General features: G+C 41.7%; 1 protein-coding gene across 28 annotated transcripts in view; it reads left to right on the top strand.

Annotated features, from left to right (window-relative positions):
• MACF1 (microtubule actin crosslinking factor 1) overlaps window positions 1–22242 on the top strand; it is a 337622-nt gene that overhangs the window by 217053 nt on the left and 98327 nt on the right. For 26 of the 28 annotated variants that reach the window (XM_072723761.1, XM_072723759.1, XM_072723760.1 and 23 more), the window contains 14 exons: window positions 433–582; window positions 2412–2627; window positions 2715–2864; window positions 5667–5900; window positions 8365–8514; window positions 9749–9982; window positions 11481–11684; window positions 13174–13692; window positions 14479–14655; window positions 14913–15036; window positions 15844–16052; window positions 16430–16747; window positions 19976–20142; window positions 21627–21783. In XM_072723761.1, the coding sequence (XP_072579862.1) occupies window positions 433–582; window positions 2412–2627; window positions 2715–2864; window positions 5667–5900; window positions 8365–8514; window positions 9749–9982; window positions 11481–11684; window positions 13174–13692; window positions 14479–14655; window positions 14913–15036; window positions 15844–16052; window positions 16430–16747; window positions 19976–20142; window positions 21627–21783 (3009 nt within the window). The remainder of the gene's footprint in view (window positions 1–432; window positions 583–2411; window positions 2628–2714; window positions 2865–5666; window positions 5901–8364; window positions 8515–9748; window positions 9983–11480; window positions 11685–13173; window positions 13693–14478; window positions 14656–14912; window positions 15037–15843; window positions 16053–16429; window positions 16748–19975; window positions 20143–21626; window positions 21784–22242) is intronic. The other 2 variants (XM_072723758.1, XM_072723772.1) reach the window with 2 other exon arrangements.

Below are 22242 nucleotides of genomic sequence, written 5' to 3'. Positions count from 1 at the left end.
TATGTACAATTGTGTGCATACACACAGTTTCGGGAGACTAGAGGGTTCTCTAAGGTATAACTTAGTTTACTACCATCTGTTACACTGTTGTTAGAAAATTAGGTAGAATGTCTTTCTGAAACGTGCAAGGTTTTTAAATTAGAAAATAGCATTGGAGCTAGTATGAACTACCAGAGTGATGCTACCTGTGGTTGAAATAGCTTTTGGAAGTTTTGCTAAAACGGTGCTTATGGATTGGTAATTATGAGCCTCTCCGGGAAAGTTAATAAAATCACTTTTTTTTTTGGACTATTGATTTGGGACAACATGTTTCATTTCATTCCACCTGTGTGTAGTAAAAATTTCTATTTGTGAATAAGACCTGGCCTACTTTTAAAGGCAGAATTAAAGGAGAATGTCTAATCTGAGTGAGTTTTCTTTTTGATTCCACAGAATGTATTTAACCGGCAACTCTGTCTAGAACATGATGAGAAGCTGGTATCCTACCTCTCTCTATTACGAGACATCGAAATGAGGACCAAACAGATTCAGCCTCTTGACCGAAACCTGGCAGAGCTACAGGATCTGCTGTGTCAGGGCAAGGTGGGTTCCCAGAGACTTCCTGCAGGCCCACCAGCTTGAAGGAAACAGAGACTATTTAAGGAAGAAAAACATGTTTAGGGGCATCTGGGTGGTGCAGTTAGTTAAGCCATCTGACTCTTGATCTCAGCTCAGGTCTTGATCTTGAGGTTCTTGAGTTCAAGCCCCATGTTGGGATATACCCTGGGCATGGAGCCTACTTAAAAAAAGAAAAATTATTAAAAAGAAAAAAAGAAAGAAAGGAAATACCACCATTTAAAGGACAAAAAAAAGAAATATATTTGAAAAACTAGAAATCTCTGAAGAACATCAGGACACACTGGTGTCACCAAAACCAAAGCAGAAGAGACTCAAGGGGGAAGTTACAGCAGGAGTAAATCCAATTGGGAGACTGAGTGAGGGCTGAGGGGGATTTAGTGCCGAGAGTCAGTGGTAACCTTAATAAGAACAGTTTCAGTGGAATTGTAGGTTATAAACACAGTTGCAGTGAAAATGAATGGGAGGTTGGAAGATCGGAGCAATGAATGTAAATCATTCTTTCCAGAAGCTTGGTGGTACAGGCGAGGAGAGAGGTAGGATACTAGCTGGAGGAGATGCATTCATTGAAAGAGGAATATTTTTAGTGGATTTTGGGGCCAATAAGGAGGAACCAATAGAAAAGGAGAACTTGAAGTTTGGGGAGAGAAGAAATGATAATGGATGGCATGAGGTTCCCAAGGACATAAAATCAGACAGCTTGAGGGGGAGGAAGAGGAGCCCTTTCTGTCAACCGAGATTAAGACTTGTCACCAGATTGGAGTCACAATGAGAACAGCCTGTAGAAGTTAAGTAGTCTCTCAATATCCAATACCCTACGGCCTTGGGTAGGGCGGCTGAAGGGCAGGTGAGGATGATGCCCAGAACCGCCATAGCATATTTCTGGCTTCTTTGCCGAGGATCAGAATATCATAGACTGGTTGAGTGGGAAGGCTGAGTTGGGATATTTTTATATTTTTTGGTTCTGCCCCCTTGGAATTTGGAGTAGAAGAGTTCTTTTTTTTTTTTTTTTTTTTTGAATGTTTTATTTGTTTATTTGAGAGTGAGAGTACACACGGGGGGTGGGGGTGGGGGACAGAGCAGGAGAGAGAGAGAGAGCAGATAGTAGGGAAGCCAACGTAGGGCTCGATCCCTGAACCCTGAAATCATGACCTGAGCCGAAGTCAGACACGCTTAACTGACTGAACCACCCAAGTGCCCCAGAAGAGTCGTTCTTTTGTTTGACTTGTTTTGTGTCATATTGGATATGGCATAATGACACTCTTAAAGAGGCAGCAGGTTGTAGTGGAAAGTGCACTAGATTGAATCAGGAAACCTGAATCCCAGTCCTGGCTCCACTGCTGAAGTGGGTGACCTCAGACTAAAATAAAATAAAATTAAAAATAACATTTTCGAATGCTGAGGCATGTCTTCTGTAAATCTGAAATAATATCTATTCTGCCTACCTCAAGAACTAGTGATGGTAAGAACCAAACAAACAATCGAACGTACATAAAAACATAAGTTGAAAAGCAGCTGTAGGCATGGGGTGATAGAATATTGTTTGCAGCTGATTCCTTTATTTATTTATTTATTTACTTATTTATTTATTCATGAGAGACACAGAAAGAGGCAGAGACACAGGCAGAGGGAGAAGCAGGCTCCATGCAGGGAGCCTGACATGGGACTTGATCCTGGGTCTCCAGGATCACGCAGTGGGCTGCAGGCGGCACTAAACCGCTGCACATTGCAGCTGATTCCTAACTAGCAAGAGTTCTGATCTTGATTTTGAAGGTAACTCCACTTTGTCCTCTCAGGTATTAGACAGGGAGCTAAAAGATCTGTCCACTTTGGTGAATCAGGAATTAGAGTGTGTGAATCAGATTATCATCAGCCAGCCTCAAGAAGTCCCTGCTCAACTGTTGAAGGCTCTAGAGAAAGATGCCAAGAATCTTCAGAAGTCCCTCAGCTCTGTGAGTGACACCTGGAGTTCCAGACTACTACACCTCCAGAGTGCCATGGAAGTAAAAAAGGTTGCTTCTTGTTTTTATTCACAAAGGCTCACAAAGTCTGGGGAGGCTTGAAGATTTTCATAATCTAATTTGCCATTTATTTCTTAGACTAAAGTGTTAAGTCAGTATGAACAGCTAGAAGGCAGACTTCAAGATCTGAGAATCTGGGTTGGCGATACCAATCTTCTTCTGAACAGCAAGGAATATAACGATGAAACCGACACTGACAGCCTGAGACACTGTCTCCAGCAGTATGAGGTAGGCTCTCCACCGATCCTCAAGTGCATTTTTATTGTCCTTGGTGTTACATCAATTTTATTTTCCTGCGAGGCAAACCAGTATCTGTACCTGTCTTTCTAAGAAAGACTGATTTTGGGCAGCCTGGGTGGCTCAGCAGTTTAGCACCACCTTCAGCCCAGGGCGAGATCCAGGAGACGTGGAGATCCCACGTCAGGCTCCCTGCTCCTCCTAGGAGCCTGCTTCTCCCTCTGCCTGTGTCTCTGCCTCTTTCTTTCTTTTTTTTTTTTTTTTTAAACTTTTTTTTTAAATTTTTTTTAAATTTATTTATGGTAGTCACACACACAGAGAGAGAGAGAGAGGCAGAGACATAGGCAGAGGGAGAAGCAGGCTCCATGCACCGGGAGCCCGACGTGGGATTCGATCCTGGGTCTCCAGGATTGCGCCCTGGGCCAAAGGCAGGCGCTAAACCACTGTGCCACCCGGGATCCCGTCTCTGCCTCTTTCTCTGTCTCTTTCTCTGTGTCTCTCGTGAATAAATATAAAATCTTTAAGAAAAAAAAAAAAAAAGACCGATTTTTCCATTTTATTTTATTTTTTATTTTTCCATTTTAGAAATAAAGTCTGCTGTGTTTAGTTTTTTAGGTTATCATGCCCTTGGAGCTTCAGTGATTATGGTTATTTCTCCTTTCAGCTATTCTCTGACGGAGAGTCTGCATAAAGGCCTATTATTATAACTTCATCTTGTCTTTATAGCTGAGCACCTAGTATCCATCCTTTGTTTCTAATTTTACACATGCCAATTTCAGGAGACTTTGTTGATCCATGATTGAGAGCATGGCTTGGCAAACTTTCTGTAAAGGGCCAGATAGTAAATATTTTAGGCCTTGCAGGTCATACACAAATGGACCATTTTTGTAGCTGCCAGTTACCTTTGCTGTTGAAACATGAAAGCAGCTATAGATAGTACATAAATGAATGTTCATGGATGTGTTATAATAAAACTTTATTTACAAAAACAAGTGGCAGGCTGATTTGGCTTAGGGACTGTTGATTGCCAACCCCTGATCTAGAGAGAGGCTCTTCTTCTTTCTTCTTCTTCTTCTTCCTTCTTCCTTCTTCCTTTTCCTTCTTCCTTCTTCTTCTTCCTTCTTCTTCCTCCTTTCTTCCTTCTTCCTTCTTCCTTTTTTTTTTCCCTTTTCTTCTTCTTAAGCTTTAAATTAATTGATTCTTTTCATAAGTCAGTGAGAAAAGAATAAACCATGAGATACTTTTTTTTTCCCCTCCCAACATTGTTCTTTGTTTTGGTTATACTTAAGATAATATCAGACATTACTCACACTGGTTAATCCACCTCCTGCTATAGATAGTACACTCCTTAAATTCCTTCTAAAGTCAGAGTAGAACTGAAGATGTCCTCTCCTTCTGTTCTATCCTGTACTTTTCCCCCCCATCTTAAGAGAAGCAGACACGGTTTGTCCATGGTTAGGCTTCTTGTATGCCACCCATCCCTTTTTGTCTTGAAAGAGTTGACCTGCCATCTTCGTTCATGCCTTTTCCTCCAAATCTGTCATTAGGCAAGTGAATTGCAGACTTGATCTGTTCACTAACAGAGTATTAAAAAAAAAGCAAGAGTGAAAAAAATTTCTGTGATGTAGCATATGATATAAAAACAGAGAGCATGTCATACATACACGGTTTCCTCCCCTAGTTATTTTTTTTCTCTCCTAGTTATGAATGCCCTTATGGGAAGACAGCCACAGTCCAAGTCTTGTTTTTTTCTTTTTTCTTTCTTTCTTTCTTTCTTTCTTTCTTTCTTTCTTTCTTTCTTTCTTTCTTTTTCTTTTCTTTCTTTCTCTGTTTTTCTTTCTTTCTTTCTTTCTCTCTTTCTTTCTTTCTTTCTTTCTTTCTCTTTTTTTTTTAAGATTTATTTATTTATTCATGAGAGACAAAGGCAGAGACATAGGCAGAGAGAGAAGCAGGCTCCCTGCAGGGAGCCCAATGTGGGACTCAATCCTGGGTCTCCAGAAACATGCCCTGAGCCAAAGGCATCTATAAGTCTTGTTTTCCTAATGACAGTTTCCCAAGTCCATTAGTCACAGATGAAGAAAGACACTTAGCTTGATGATAAATACCCAAGAAGACCTTTCAGTCAGCTCTGCAGGATTGCTGACCATCTCAGTTTCAAAGCGATAGAGATGTAGATACCTTAATTGTTTTTGTTGTATCCAGTGTTACATAGCTGATGATCTCTAAATGTTTATGGGAAAGTTGCGTGCTTTTAATTGTCTGAAAACAGATAAAGTCTAGTGCTTAGGTGGGTATGTATATATAACTATTATGTAAGAAAGTCTGACTGGAATCTTTTCACCCTTAAATTGTATAAGCAACATTATTTACTCTAAAAGTCACATCTTAGTGAACTACAAATAAATGAAATACTTCCCCACTTCTGGCCTACCAGTAACTCACTGCTGGACAAAACCAAATAGATATTTGAACCTAAGAAAACACAATTAAGCAGATCCATCTCAGACCTTAAAAGTTTACTGCATTTGGAGATCAGGGTCCAGTAAAGTAGACCAAATGGTAATATATGAAGAGTTTGGAGAGACCAGAAGTGAGAGAGCTTTCCTGTGCTGGTTTGGCTCTAGAAATGATCAATATCCATAAAAATACAGCAAATTAACCCCTCTTTATTTATGTTGACTGTTTGATTAAAGCCAACAGCTTCTGCTTTAATAGAGAATTAGAAGGTTTTTATTTTATTTATTTATTTATTTATTTATTTATTTATTTATTTATTTTCATTTCCTTACTTAGGATTTGAAGCAGCCCATGGCTGAAAGGAAATCTCAGCTAGATGCTCTTGCTTTTGACACTCAGTTCTTTATCTCTGAGCATGCCCAGGACATGTCCCCTCAGCAGAACTGGCAGATGCTGAGGCTTCTGAATGAACTGCAGGGGTCCTTCCAGGACCTGGTGGAGCAGACTGCAGCTCGGATGGATGCCTTGCAGGGCCATTTTCAACAAATGGAGCAGGCAGCCTGGGTCAAGGTCAGACTGAACCAGCGGCTGGGCTCACTTTGTCTCTTGGGGTATCTTCTCTATCCTTGAGATTTCTTGCCAGACTCCATCTGTCATGATTCTAGGAGCCTGCATTGACCAATTTTTGAGATTTCATGTGTTCCAGGCCAGTTTGGTTCTGGTCTAGGAGGCAGCTATTCTGGCTATGTTTTTGGTTTTATGTGTGTGTGTGTGTGTGTGTGTGTGTGTGTGCGAGAGAGAGAGAGAGAGAGAGAGAGAGAGAATGTGTGTGTTTACGTGTGTTTGCATGTGCAAGTATTTTCCTTTTAGTGAGACTCGACCCTCACTGTGTCTCATTGAATCTGACTTCCAAATGAAAGTCACATCCCTCGCCCTTATTTCTCCTCCTTTCTCCCTCAGCATTCTTTTGAGGGCTATTAGGAACAGTAAGGTACTCTGAGCTCTTGAGAAGAATGGTTCTGACGTGAGTTTTATTCTGGGGCTTTTCACATGATGAACAGTAATATTCTTTGACTGCCTTCTAATAGCCGACAACAACATTTTTATCAGAGTCCTGTTAATTTTTTAGTACTTTTAAAATCATTATTAGCTTCTAGCACCTTTCTTCACACTGATGCCCAGTGCTCATTCAATTATGGAAGACAGTGTGTTGAACCTGGTGTTAACATTTTGAAAACAGGGCAGCCTGGGTGGCTCAGGGGTTTAGCGCTGTCTTCAGCCCAGGGCATGATCCTGGAGACCTGGGATCAAGTCCCATGTTGGGCTCACTGCATGGAACCTGCTTCTCCCTCTGCCTGTGTCTCTCATGAATAAATAAATAAAATCTTTAAAAAAAATTAACCAAAACATTTTGAAAACAAACTGTCGTACCATCATCCATCACAATCCTCTTCTTACAGAACTCAACATAATTTTATTAGTGGTAACATCATAACCTAAGAATACCAAGAATGATGCTTAGGCCATTTTTGCTGTAAGTTGGAGTTCAACAAGATGATATGAGAATGTCATTATCACCAGCCATCTGTCTCAGAGTCGGCTTTATTAAATATTGTGCAGAGTCGAATGAAGCTTTTGAGTTAGGCTTAGTGGAAATTAAGTTGGTCAACTCCATGTACCCCCCATTACTGCTTGTTGTTCCAACTGTATTGAAATTGAAATAAAATACTGATGAAACCCTTTGGGTTACTTTCCAAATCTCAAAATTTGCAATGTCCTCACCTGGGAATGTATATAATGTGTTGTAGTTTGTGGATAATTAATGAAATAGCATTGGTCTCAGCCGCTTTAAGGCACAGCCCAGATCCAGGGTAGGCCCCTGAGCTGCAGCAGGTGGTAGAGCTGCATGTGAACACTCTCTGAGCACATAATTAATTCCACAATGTTTATTAACCTTGTTATTGTCAGAAATGCTCTTCTTCTCTCTATATTTGCCCTGAATGCATGTGTATGTCTGTGTGTTAACTTGTTTGCTTTGCTTTTTTCAGATTCAGTCTGCACACATCCTAACCCATGAAGATCCTGTTTTACAGCTGAAGAGCTCTTAGGAGTTCTCTTCCAGATCCCTTCTATTTGTCCTAAAGAGGGGGAGAGAGGGCCAATTTGAGCACCTGTTTGTAAGTGCAGGTGACTAACACACCCATCAGAAGGTAGAACTGATGGACAGTGGTTCTAGAAGGATGATCAGGAGAAAAACATCATGCTCAATGGCTCAATTAGGTGCTTCAGTATCATGCAGCTGAGATGAGATTTGGAGAAAGGATCAGGCACAGAAACATATTCTCTCCCTCTCCATGGGCCTGGCTTTTCTCTTTGATACCAATTGTAGACACCTGAAGGACTAAACCAGTTGCCATTCTTGGGCAGTTTCCTTCTCAAAATAGCCAAGCCCCTCATGCCTGGCATATAATCATTCTATTTAATGGGTATCTGCATTTGTGAGACATTTGATTTATAAAATCAGCTCAATTATTAAGAAGCTCGATTAGCTTATGAATTATCCAGATTCTTGATTTTTTTCCTCCTAATCCAGTCCTTCTAATTTTCTGTATTTTAACTTAATATGCAGCATATCTTCCAGTTCTGGTGGAGGAATTGATCATAACCACTAATTTATTATTATCACTGTTATCACTTAATGGATTTGGAGCATCTGGACTCTCTGTTCCATTTCCAGGGCTAATAACAGCAGTCTGGCAAAGGAACTCCCACCCCAAACCTGGGAGCATTCTCATCTGAAATTACTCCTGAATATAATCCAAATTATTGACCCAGATCAACAGACAATCCAAATGAGGGGAGCTTTCTGAATATGACTTCTGTGCTTTTTCCTGTTCTAGTCTCTCACCAACTCTTCCATCCTTAAGTTCCATCCTTAAGATATAACCTTTCTGTTTTATGTTTCAGGGAGTTATTTTGTATTTGTAAAATAAGAATTATTAACCATCTCTTGGCCCCTTTGCATTTTAATTAGACCCTGCAGAAACAACAAAATACCTGTCACCAGAAACTGGAGGATCTTTGCAATTGGCTAGGACAGGCAGAAAGCACATTGGCAGGCCACCAAGGTAGAGCCACCCAGCAGGATCTCTCTACTTTGCAGAAGAACCAGAGTGACTTGAAGGTCAGTATGAGTTAGTCTACTTTTCTCATTCCTTCAGCAAATCTTTATAAAGGCTTACTATGTGCCAGGCACAGTGCTTCGTGCTGGCAACATAACAGTAAACATCCTTGTTCTCAGAGTCTTAGAGTCTAGTGGGAGAGACAAACATTACACAGATAAGCACAAAAATGAACATGTAATTTTTAACTGTTATATGTATAGGGGCACCTGGGTGGCTCAGTTGGTTAAGCAGCTGACTCTTAATTCAGTCTCAGGTCATGATCTCAGGGTCGTTAGATCCAGCTCCGTGTTGGGCTCCCTGCACAGCAGGGAATCAGCTTCAGGATTCTCTCTCTCCCTCTGCCCCTCGCTCTGCTCACTTGCTCACGCGTGTGCGCTCTCTTTCTCTTGATCAAATAAATCTTTAACTCTTACATGTATAAAGGGAAGGTTACCCAAGAATATTTAGCAGTCAGGCCCAATCTTGTTTAGGATGTTCGAAAAGATTACTTTGAAGAAGTGTCATTTAAACTGAAAAATGAAGAACATGTAGGGGTTAATGCATGAAGGGGTGGAGGAAGGAGGAGAATATTCCAGTCAGAGGCCTGAGCATCCATCTTGAGGTAGGGATAAGATCAAGTACAACATATTCAAGAACTGAAAGAAAGCTAGTTTGGTTGGATTGCAAGGAACAGAAGGAAGGTTAGTTGAATGATAAGATGGGACCCATCATACTGGGCCTCCTGGGCTGCATTAAAGATAAGGAGTGGTGGGCACCTGGCTGGCGCAGTTAGCGGAACATGGGACTCTTGATCTTAGAGTTACAAGTTCCAGCCTCACGCTGGGTATAGAGTTAAGTTAAAAAAAAAAAAAAAAGAAAGAATAAGGAGTGATAACCAAGAGTATAAAGGACCAACCAAGGCTTGACTCAGCTAGAATCCTATTGTCAGCTCCTCTGTATAGAAAAATGATCTCTTTGGGGATAACTCATTACAAAATAAGCATCATGTTTGTGGGCAATCTCCTTTCTATCTTCATTAAATATTTACTTAGAAATTTAAATTTTGCTTAGGAGATGAAGTATTAGAAAATTTCTTAAGTAAAGTAATATCTTAGAAGTTTTTATTTGTATTGGTTTAGGCCTAAACCTTAAGCAGATTATAGTCAGGGACACACGTTTGGTGCAGGTGTTCCATCTGTGTGCTTTGGCAGTCTTAGAAGAAGTAACATTGAAATCTCTGTGTTCATGTGTTAGGATTTACAGGATGACATTCAGAATCGGGCCGCCTCGTTTGCCAGTGTTGTCAAAGACATTGAAGGGTTTCTGGAAGAGAACCGGGCCAAGCTGAGCCCCCACAAGTTGACAGCACTCCGGGAGAGGCTTCATCAGGCCAAGGAGCAGTATGAGGCTCTCCAGGAACGGACGCGGGTCGCCCGGAAGGAGCTGGAGGAAGTTGTGACCTCAGCTGTACAGCAGGAGACTGCAAAGGTAACTCAACAGCTTTCATACTTGGTATTTTTCCAAAAAGAAAATGTTGGTACTGGCAAATAAAGAAAAGGTAATGCAGGGAAACTGCCTTGTAGAGAGCATAGAATCATGAAAAGGGGCTAGTTAGGGAGCTGGTCTGTGAGTCAGTATTAATCCTATCCTGTAGGACTTTAAGTCAGGAATAGTTGGTAGGAAGTTCATTTCACTACCCCCATCCTCCAAAGAAAAAGTATGTATGTATGTATGTATTTTATTTATTTTAAGATTTTATTTATTTATTCCTGAGAGACACACACAGAGAGAGGCAGAGACACAGGCAGAGGGAGAAGCAGGCTCCATGCAGGGAGCCTGACATGGGACTCCATCCTGGGTCTCCAGGATCAGGCTCTGGGCTGAAGGTGGCGCTAAACCGCTGAGCACCTGGGCTGCCCAGAAAAAGTCTTTCTTGCTGTGTGTGTACCCAGTACTCTAATTGAAAAATCTTGGAAAGAACTTAGTGAAGAAGGGTAATACCCTGGGGAGGAAAAAGCAAATGACATATTTCAAACATGAGTCTAGATTGATAATCCAAGAGCACAAGGGGGAAATATCTGCGGTGTCTTAGTGTTCCACACACTATCCCCAGGCCACCCCTGTAGATCCATGCAACTGTGGCACTGGGATAAACCTAGAAGGTAAAGTCTCCAATGGTTTTCTGTACCTCACTTGCACTGGGAGATTAAATTATGGCCGTGGACTCTGACACAAATGGGGGAAGTAGAAAATGTGAAAAAGTGAAAAAAGTTACCTGAAGGAGAATTCTGAAATACATAAAGTTTTATCACCTGGCATAACCTGTTTTAAAAATTACAATACTTGGGGCACCTGGGTGACTCAGGGGTCTGCCTTTGGCTCAGGGAGTAATCTCGGAATCTGAAGATCAAGTCCTACATCAGGCTTCTTGTAGGGAGCCTGCTTCTCCCTCTGCCTGCATCTCTGTCTCTCTGTGTTTCTCATGAATGAATAAATAAAAACTTTAAAAAAATTAATTACAATACTTGAACAGTCAGAACTCGAGAGGTAAGTTTTAGAACTCAGTACTCTGGCAGAAAAAAGGATGGGAGAAGCCTGTGTTTCCCTTAGAGAAAGACAGCTGGTAATCAAGTGTGACTGCTGTTTCTGACCCTGCCAAGCCAGGGCATCACTTCTGCACACCTACAAAGGATCCCATGATCCTTTGCTGGGCTGCCAGGACTAAATCATCTCTTAAAGCCCCTTTAAATCTTGAGTTTTGCCACCCCCACCCCTCCCACACACTTTTCTTTTTGAGCAGTGAAATATAGACAAAAATCTAGAAATGTTTTAGAAGATGCTTGGGTGTTTTTATGCATGTAAAGACTGTTTCTACACTCTTAAAGCTTTTCTTCTTTAGCATCAAAGTCTCACCTTTTTCCTTAACCTTTCCTTGTATATCTGAGTGTCTAAGGCCTTCTTACTAGACTCTTTCTGTGGCTTTCAGAGTAAAGCAGCAAAAGAGCTGGCAGAGAACAGGAGTAAGATTGATGCTCTCCTGGATTGGGTGACTGCGTTGGAATCCTCCGGAGGACAGATGGAGCAGCTGTCAGGAGCTGGCCTGAGGAAAGGAGCCTTTGATACCACTGATGGCCACCAGGGGTCAAGCCAGGCCCCAAAAGAACTAGACCAGCAGTATGAGAAGATGAAGGTGAGAATGTTAGCTTGTCCTCACTATGCTGGAGGGCCTCTCTGCTGCACTGGGCAAGTCACCATAACCTCCTGGCCCCTATATCCAGTAAGCACAGTGAGTGCTTCTCGGTTCATGCCCTCTTTGATACCTCAGTGTCTTGGATACTATTGAAATACTCTGTCCTTTGGTTTCCAAAGTGCTACTCTACCCTCATAACCCTTTTTCCTTTCCTCTGGCCAGTTCGTGAGATGCCGATGTGCTTCCAAGTGACAGCCCTAGCCTCTTCTCATCTTTCAGAATATACTTCCCTTGGGTAGTTTTATCCACTTATGCCACTTCAGTTATTGCTTGTACTAGCGAATTCCATGTGTGAGTCTCCCTCCTAAATCCCCATGCAGAGCATCAAACTAGTACATAAATCCATGCTGTTTTCCTCATCTAGGTAGTTGCCTTAAACAGTATGGATAGATAAGGCAAGAACACTGACTGATCTCCCACTGTTGTCTGTTAGACTCAGGAAGAACATTTTATGTTATTATTTTTTTTATTATGTTATTTTTAAAATCTATTTATTTGAGAGAGAGCTTGCAAGTGAGCAGGGGGAGGGGCAAAGAGAGAGGGAGAAAGAATCTCTCGCAGACTCCCTGCTGAGCATGGAGTCCAATGTAGGACTCAATCCCACGACCCTGAGATCATGACCTGAGCCAAAATCAAGAGTCAGATGCTTAACTGACTGACCCACTCAGGCGCCCCAACACCCAGGAAGAACATTTTAAAAAACAAAACAACCACAACTCCCTAAAATAACTTACATTCCATTGAAATAGAAAAAAAGTCCATGTGTAAGCACATAAACATAGCACATACAAATAAAAAACACAAATTACCTATGCTGCAGAAATATATTTTAACTCCCACTAGAATACAAATTGTTTATTTAATGAATTAATTTTCCAATAGCTTTCCCAGTTGGGATAGTCTTTGTGGATATGTAAGTGACATATTTCACAGGCAAATATTTGTAATTTTTACATTGTCGTATGTTTGGCTTATCCACCTCACTCTCTCCTTCCATTAATGTGGGTAGTTATTAGCTGGCCATTTGTGTCTTCTCTTAGACTTAGGATATTTTAGTGAAGAAAGCCAGATTCTAGTCTCAGTTTGTCCCTTAACTGTCTACATAACCTTAGGCAAGACACGTAACATCTTTTTGATATCACTTACCCTATCTTTAGTATAGATATTATCTGCTTACATTACAGACTATGCCGCAAATCAGTTGATATATTACATGTGAAGTCTCTTTGAAAACCATAAGATCCTATATGTGTCAGTTCAGCTGGAACTAGCATATGGCATAATGCTTGGAGAGTGAGAGAGATTGGTGATTTTTGAACAGCTAGAAAAGTGGCCTGTGGAGATCACTCTCCACTTCTAGCCATAGACATAACTGAATTTCTGTGGTATCCCTTCTGATTGTCCTGTGTTTGGGGGAATTTTTTGCCAGGCCCGTCACCAAGAATTGCTGTCTCAGCAGCAAAATTTCATCCTGGCCACCCAGTCAGCTCAGGCCTTCCTGGACCAGCATGGCCACAACCTCACACCTGAGGAACGCCAGGTGCTACAGGACAAGCTAGGAGAGCTGAAGGGGCAGTATGCAGCTTCCCTGGCCCGGTCGGAGGCAGAGCTGAAGCAGGTGCAGACACTACGGGACGAGCTGCAGAAGTTTCTGCAGGACCATCAAGAGTTTGAGAACTGGCTGGAACGGTCTGAGAGGGAACTGGAGAACATGCACAAGGGAGTCAGCAGCCCTGAAACCCTTCCCTCCCTGCTAAAGCGGCAGGGGAGCTTCTCAGAGGATGTGATTTCCCACAAAGGAGACTTGCGATTTGTGACTATCTCAGGACAGAAAGTCTTGGACACAGAAAACAGTTTTGAGGAAGGCAGAGAACCATTAGCCACTGGAAATTTAGTGAAGGGCAAGCTGAAGGATGCAACAGAAAGATACACTGCTCTCCATTCAAAGGTACCAAGAGGGTCCTGACAGCCTCTGGGGGAATGATTGTAGGAGCCGTCCTGCAACTGCGGGCAGTTTCTGGGGCTCAGGATAAGAATCTTAAGACACAGTGAGTGAGCTGAATTCTGTATTGACCACAGGCAGAGTGTCTTCATGAGCTCTGCAAAAAATGCAAAAGGGGGAGGCCCATGGGCTTGTTAGTGTCTGATCCCAGCAGTATTGGGATATGTCTTGCTCTGGTAGGGAAGGTGGAGGTGCTCGCCTTCCTGAATCCTGACCAGCAGACATAGGCTCCCGGGAGAGATAGTACAGGGGAAACAGAAACCCTGTACACAGTCTTATTCCCGGACAGAGCATCTAGGGTACATCCTTACCTACCTCCCTACCAACTCCTATTAGCTCTGGAACTGTAGAATCTAGTCAGTTCCTCTTACCTGTCTCATGCATTTTGGCAACATCTCTAACCCAGCCACAAGGAACACTGTCTGTACCTCCCAGTCCCTCCCTTAACCTGCAACCTGATGTGTACTTCTTTGGCATCTTGTCATCCAATTCACCCCATCTTCGCAGGTATATAATAAAGTTGGGATGAATAGTATGGATCAAACAACAAGGCCCCACTTGTAGAAGATGGTTGCTACTCATCTGTCCCTAGAGGCCTCAGCACTACCCTTCAGTTTAATTAGAGTGAGATACCTATAATAAAGCCAGGCTTTTCTTTGGACTATGCTTGGGAAGCCGCTGCCTTTAGCCTGACCTTGCATAAGCCTACTCTCCCTTTTTCCTCTGACACAGTGTACACGTTTGGGCTCTCACCTGAACATGCTCCTAGGCCAGTACCAGCAGTTCCAGAGCAGTGCCGACAGCCTGCAGACCTGGATGCAGGCTTGTGAGGCCAATGTGGAGAAGCTCCTTTCAGATACTATTGCCTCGGACCCTGGGGTCCTACAACAGCAGCTTGCAACAACAAAGGTAAGCAGGGACATAGGCTATTCTATTGCATAGGATAGAGTACCCCAAAATAAAGCAAATACATAGCTTAAAGGCAGTGATTGGGATGCCTGGGACAAGATCTGATTCCGAAACACTTATTTCTAACATCTGTGGGTATGGATAAATAGAAGTATTCTTTGTAGCTCTAGTAACATTATGCTAAGTAGATTTTGGTTCCTAGAACCAGCTTTGATTACTCAGAGATTTTACTCTTGGCCTTTTTCATGCACAAGCAGCAGTTGCAGGAGGAATTAGCTGAGCACCAAGTACCTGTAGAAAAACTCCAAAAAGTAGCTCATGACCTCATGGAAATTGAAGGAGAGCCAGCCCCAGATCGCAAGCATGTTCAAGAAACTACAGGTATGAAGCAGCAATAACAAGGATGCACCCTTAATTCTTAGTGTGTACCACTATTCTGTAACACGTCACACTATATCGTACAGGTATCTATGGTGCTGGCTAGGGGTTGAGGATACAAACAGCAAGAGCTCACCTTCTAATGAACTTTGTTCTTGCACCATTGAAGGCCTTTGCAATCTGATTTCAACCCTTTTCCCCCACGTATTCTGCTTTGTAGCCACACCTACATCTTTCCTTTCTCAAGTAAACTAGTTATTATTTCTTCATTACTTTACCCCTGAAGTTTTCCCTATGGCTTAGCTGCTAACATTTATTGACTGCCTAGCATGTGTGATAAAATCTTGCTCCAGCTTCTAGGTGTACCTGAGATGTTATTTCCTTTGTAAAATCCTGACCACCACCTCCAACCCTCAAAAGAAATAAAAGATAAGAAGTAATCATTCTTCTTTCAGGCTCCTCTAGTACATTACTCTTAGCATCAATATAGCACTTAGGATTTTATTTTTATGCTTAGTTGTGACGTGCCCTTTTCTGCCTATGCTTGCTTTTACAGTCTGAAGTTTGTAGAAGCCAGGGACTTACCTTAATTATCTTCAGTCCTCAGCACCCAGCACAATTTCTGGCACTTAGTAGGTGCTAAATAAATAATGCTTTGTGAAATTGGTTCAAGTACAAATGCATTTTAAGCTTATTCCTTCTATTTGCCTTCATGTCTGTTGTTATCATTAGCACGTGTGATTTAAATGCATTGTTTTTAAAAGCACAACAAAAATACTCTTCACTCTTCTCGTGGCCTTGATTTTCCAGATTCCATACTCCGCCATTTCCAGAGCCTCTCCAGTAGCCTGGCTGAGCGCTCTGCTCTGCTGCAGAAGGCCATTGCCCAATCTCAGAGTGTCCAGGAAAGCCTGGACAGCTTGTTGCAGTCCATTGGGGAAGTTGAACAAAACCTGGAGGAGGAGCAGGTGGCATCACTGTCATTGGGAGTCATCCAGGAAGCCCTGGCCACTAACATGGTGAGACCTATGCCCCAAGGGTTAGCAGAGATGGTGTATTTGCTGTGTTCCAGAATTACATCATTTTGAAAAAGTATCAGGAGAAGACTTTATTTCTGTGAATCTTATAATAAGATTAGAGATGATGACGAATCCATGTAAAGATATTTCTACCCAATTTCCAAACCATTGTTAAGCTTGAGGAAAAGTAGCACTGCACAATCATTAATGGAATGGGGTGGATTAAGGGGATGGGATGTTTGGTATTCCAGAGGCTCGATGCAATCCAGCCTTCCTTGAGGAGGTTAGCATGTACTTATTAGAAGTTTCTTAGTTCATGGCTCAGATATCCTGGAATAAGTGAGCCAGGAGCTGACAGACACAATTTTTGGTGACAGAAATTGAAGCAGGACATTGCTCGGCAAAAGAGCAGCTTGGAGGCCACCCGTGAGATGGTGACAGGATTCATGGAGACAGCAGATAGCTCCACAGCTGCAGTGCTGCAGGGCAAACTGGCGGAGGTGAGCCAGCGCTTTGAACAGCTCTGTCTACAGCAGCAAGAAAAGGAGAGCTCCCTAAAGAAGCTTCTGCCCCAGGCAGAGATGTTTGAACATCTCTCTGATAAGCTGCAGCAGTTCATGGAAAACAAAAGCCGGATGCTAGCCTCTGGAAATCAGCCAGATCAAGATATTGCACATTTCTTCCAGCAGATCCAGGTGAGAATCTATCTGCCACATTGGCAGAACAAAGAGAAAAGAAGGGCAAGGAGGGGACCAACATTCAGTGAGTCCATAGTATGTCAGTCAGCGTACTAGAACTCTACCTGCATTATCTTAAAGAATTATCACACCCAGGGGCACCTGGGTAGCTCAGTTGGTTAAGCATCTGCCTTCGGCTAAGGTCATGATCCTGGAGTCCTGGGATCAAGCCCTGCATCAGGCTCCCTGCTTAGCGAGGAGTCTGCTTCTCCTTCTCTCTCTCTCTCTGCCCCTCCTCCTGCTTGTGTGCATGTTCTCTCTCAAGTAAATAATTAAAATCTTTAAAAAAAAAAAAAAAAGAATTACCACAACCATCGTGTAAACTGGATATTGTTTGTCCTTTTTTTTTTTAAGATTTTGTTTATTTATTCATGAGACACACAGAGCGAGAGGCTGAGAAACAGGCAGAGGGAAAAGCAAGCTCCTTACAGGGAACTCAGTGTGGGACTCCATCCCCAGACCCTGGCTCCGGGATCACGCCCTGAGCCAAAGGCAGATGCTCAACCACTGGCCACCCAGACATCCCAGTTTGTCCATTTTTTGAAAACACAGCTTAGATTTATTTTTCACTCATTCTGCATGTTCAACCCGGATCAGCTGGGCTACTTAGGTCATCATGGTCACTCAGGGATTCAAGTCAGTGGGAGCTTCATTCTGCCCTACCTTCATGACTACTGCTGCAGCAGGGAGAGGGCATATCAAATCCATTTTCATTTCGTTAGTTAAAGCAACTTTCACACCTGGCTTTCAAGGAAGCAGAGAGATGTATTCCTACCATATACCCAGTAGGCGCAGAGTTAGAAATATCTAATGAAGAGTCTTACAAACCACAGATCTAGATATGTATGCAGGAGTAGGATTGCTAGGTCATAGTATATGCATGTATTTAATTTGACCAAAAAGTGGCCATCTTGGCTCCAGAATGGCTGCAGGTGCCCCCACATTTCCACCTATAGTATCTCAACATTTCTGTATCCCTATATTGATGCATTGAGGTTATCTGACTCTAACTTTTTCCATATTGAAGTAGGGTCTTATGGTCCTCTTCGGTTTGCTGTCCTTTTTGGGTTTTGCTTTGAATAATTTCAAACTTACAGAAAAGTAGAAGGAATGGCACAATAAACACCAGGATCCTTTTCACCTAGATCCCAGTCTGTCAGAATTGCACCATTTTGCATTCCCACCAGCAGTGCACATGGAAGTACCTGTTCCCCTACAGCCTCACCAGGAGAATGTGTTGTCAGCATTCAAGTTTCTGTTAATCTGATTGATAAAACATATTTCAGTGTGGCTTTAATTTTTATTTCTTCTCTGATGAAATTGAGTATATTTTTATACACATAAGGGACATTTATTGTAAACTCTTGATTCATAGCCTTTTACTGTTTTCTGTCAGAACTTTGTTTTTGGGTTTTTTTCCCCCTTCTTTCAACTTACAAGAGTTCTGTATTAGGGAGATTAGTTCTTTATATGTAGTATGTTGAAAATCTTTTTTCACAGTTTGTCCTTTGTCCTTGCTTATAGTGTTTTGGGCCATGTAAAAGGTTTTTAAATTTTTACACAGTAGATTTTATTACTTCTTATTGAACATGTCTTTTTGGTCATGATTTGAAAGCCTTTTGCCACACCCATGCTTGAATTCACCCATGCGTGCTTCTAGAACTTGAATGGTTTTTTTCTTTTATTCTTTCTTTTACATTTGAATCTTTTAACATTTTAAGTTCATTCTGGGATACAGTGCACAATATGAATCCATGTTTATCTTTTCTGAAGTCTATCTAGTTGTTCCCAGTATCATTTCTTTGAAAACTCCTTTTCTCCAGTGATTTGAGAAGTCCTCTTTATCAGATATACAATGTCCATGTGGACTCAGATCTATTTCTGGATTTTCTGTTCTTTGCTGTTCTATCTGTTCACGAACCATAGCATACTATTTTTTATTCTAGAGACTTCATGGTGTGTTTTACTATCTAGGAGGGCTAGTCTTCACTTTCTCCCTCCCTGCCACTCTTCCTTCCTTCCTTCCTTCCTTCCTTCCTTCCTTCCTTCCTTCCTTCCTTCCTTCCTTCATCTTTCTTTTTCTTTTTCTTTTTTTTTTTAAAGATTTTATTTATTTATTTATGAGAGACACAGAGAGAGAAGCAGGCCTCCCACAAGGAGCCCGTTACGGGACTCGGTCCCGGATCCCAGGATCGTGCCCTGAGCCAAAGGCAGATGCTCAACCACTGAGCCACCCAGGCGTCTCCCAGGGTTTTTCATACATTAATTTTTCTGTGTGAACTTTAAAGTCAACTTTATTAGCCATAGGGGGAAAATATTGGTATTTTTATTTGGATCACATTGAATTTATTTATTCACGTGTGCCTATACGCACACATACATACACATATCTTTATGGATGTCTTTCCATTTACTGAGGTCTGCTTCTGTGTCTGTCAGAAATATCTTAATGTTTTATTCATAAGGGTTTTGTATGTTTCTTGTTAGTTGGTTCTTAAAATTGTACCTTTTATGCTGCTATTATAAATGAAGTTTTCATTCTTGATTTTTATATATTGGTTTTATATCCTGCCACCTTATTGGATTACTTCATTGTTTGATTAATTGTATTATTGATTCTCTCGGGTTTTACAAGTATACTTTCATATAATCTGCAAATATGCTTTTACTTCCTCTTTTCTACTTTGTGTATGCCACAGATTGTTTTCTCTTACCTAATTGCATTGGCTAATATCTTGAATACAGTGTTAAATTATAGTGAAGAGAGTATGTTTGCTATGTTTTACAGAAGAGATAAGCTTAGGGAAATTGAATAGCTTGAGATTGCAAACCTAGTAAGTAGCAAAGCCATGATTGATTTTCTGGAGTCTTTTTGACTCCAGAAACCTCCATTCTTTTCATTCTGTCATGCTGCCTCCCAAGTCTTTGAACATTTGTTTAAAGGAGACAAGACTTATTTTCAATTCTTAGCCACTCTCAGATGGATTGGAAAAATCCTCCCTATTTATTGCTTTGATTTTGCAGTTGACCAGCAAGCATGCCACTTTTCTTATTCCCTTTTTCCACAGATTAGGGGGAACTTGCCCCAGATTTAATGTTGATATCTTTTTTTTTTTTTTTTTTTTTTTTAGTATATTTGTTTATAATGATAAGAGGATTTAGTACATTTCCCATTTTGCTTGACAGGAGCTCAATTCGGAAATGGAAGATCAACAGGAGAACCTCGAGACTCTTGAGAATCTAGTCACTGAACTGGGCTCCTGTGGCTTTGCCCTGGACCTATCCCAGCATCAGGACAGGGTACAGAACCTCAGAAAGGACTTCACAGAGTTACAGAAGACAGTTAAAGAAAGGTGAGTTTTCGTATGTGTTGGTCAATTTGGAGAGCTAAGTTTTTTCTTGCTGTTAAATGATTTTCTCTTCCTCCTTCAGTAGAAAAGATGGCATCAAAAAGTCTGCTATTTTAGGAGATTGGAAAATGCCTCTTTGAGGCAAAGCTGTCCAGTGTACTTGGTGCTTAGTGATTTTCTAATACTAAATAATGAATTCCCTTTCGCTAATGGGGCTATTTCCCTCTGCGCAATCAAAAGCCTGGGTCACCTGGACCAAACAATAAATTTGGGGCAGCAAGTAGGATTGTGGCAGGATTTTGAAATAAAGAGAAAAATTGGAGGAGACTTGCAGGCGTAATTTTTTTTTTTAAGATTTTTTTTTTTTTAAGATTTTATTTATTTATTCATGAGAGACATACAGAGACACAGGCAGAGGGAGAAGCAGGCTCCATGCAGGGAGCCCGATGTGGGACTCAGTCCTGGGTTTCCAGGATCACGCCCTGGGCTGAAGGTGGTGTTAAACCGCTGAGCCACCAGGGGTGCCCTGTAGGCATAATTAATGGTTATATTGGCTCTGGCTCTCTCTCTGCTTGTTTTGACCACATTTAAGTTGTTGTTTTGGAAGAGTGTCTGGATTCTTCTTTCAAGCTTAACATGGGAATATTTGACAGGAGTGGTTGATTTCATATTATCCGCTGTTGAAAAGCCATGATTCCATTCAAAAACCTCATGTGGATTTGTTTAGGAGCTTGAGAAGACTTCTCTTGGTTTAGCCATATATATAATCTTGATTTGGCAGATGACTGCCTTATGGAAAGTAAGCTTGTTTAAGCAGTGTTGCTTAAGGCAACACTGTCAGCCTCAGGTTATTTTGTGGAGAGAAGGGGGACAGAGGTCAGGAAGGCTTGTTCATCCTCTATGCTGCGGGGCGGGGCCGTTTAGCAGGAGGAAGAACCAGGTTCTCTGCCTAAAAGAGCTTAAAGTCTGATAGATGTGGCCACTTCCAAAACTTAATTTTGAAATTGAATTCTCCTTTGTCCTTGGCTTGTTTTACCCATTTGTGTGCTTGACCTAACTTCTGTGAGCCTCTGTTACAATGTCTTCCTTGCTAAGGGGATTAGCATTTGAATTAGGCCTTGAAAAAGTCAGCTACCTAAAAAGTGACATAGCTGGATTTGGGATCCAAAGCTTACATTCTTTCCATTGTATCATTGCACCTAAATAGCAGGCTCCTTTTAGTTTCTCTCACTTTCACTTTAGCCTGGAGTAAGATTGAAGACTCCTCTCCCCAGAAATGTCCAAACAAGGGCAACAGATTCCTTAGTTTGATGCTCTCCTACATTTGTATGTTGTGGTTTAGCCAAAGCTGCAGTGAAAAAAGTTATGGGAGGGAAAGGCCCTGTAAGGAAAAGATGCCTAGAGTCCCCAAATGAGTATAGTTTTAGTTCAAGTTGACTTCCTTACAAAGCTTGGTCTGGCAAGTAACAGAATGTCTTCGTTGACAGAGAGGAAGATGCATCATCTTGTCAGGAGCAATTGGATGAATTTCGGAAGCTGGTTAGGACCTTCCAGAAATGGCTGAAGGAAACTGAAGGGGATCTTCCACCTACAGAGACTTTCATGAGTACTAAAGAGCTGGAAAAGCAGATTGAACACCTGAAGGTAGGTGAACAAAAGGAGCTCCAGGAACCAGGTTAGACAACAGTTTGGAAGCTTATGTGGACTGAGCTTCAACTGGTGGGACAAGTCCAAGTTATCCTTCTGCGTCAGAATAGAAATCCCTCCATTTTCTTCATGTGATTCCCACCTACCCCTATCCAAGTATTGAGCACCAAAATGTCTCCCTTTTTTTTTTTTTTTTTAAATTTTATTTACTTATGATAGTCATACAGAGAGAGAGGCAGAGACATAGGCAGAGGGAGAAGCAGGCTCCATGCACCAGGAGCCCGATGTGGGATTTGATCCCGGGTCTCAAGGATCGCGCCCTGGGCCAAAGGCAGGCGCCAAACCGCTGCACCACCCAGGGATCCCACCAAAATGTCTCCTATTTCAAAACCAAAATCAAAAAGTAACCTGGGAATAACATCTATAAAGTTTCAGCTATTTCTCGGATGCCTCTCG

This window comes from Vulpes vulpes, chromosome 10 (assembly GCF_048418805.1).
Source record: "Vulpes vulpes isolate BD-2025 chromosome 10, VulVul3, whole genome shotgun sequence".
Taxonomy (NCBI): domain Eukaryota; kingdom Metazoa; phylum Chordata; class Mammalia; order Carnivora; family Canidae; genus Vulpes; species Vulpes vulpes.
Note: the sequence above shows the minus strand (reverse complement) of the source record. Positions and strands in the feature narration are given on the sequence as shown.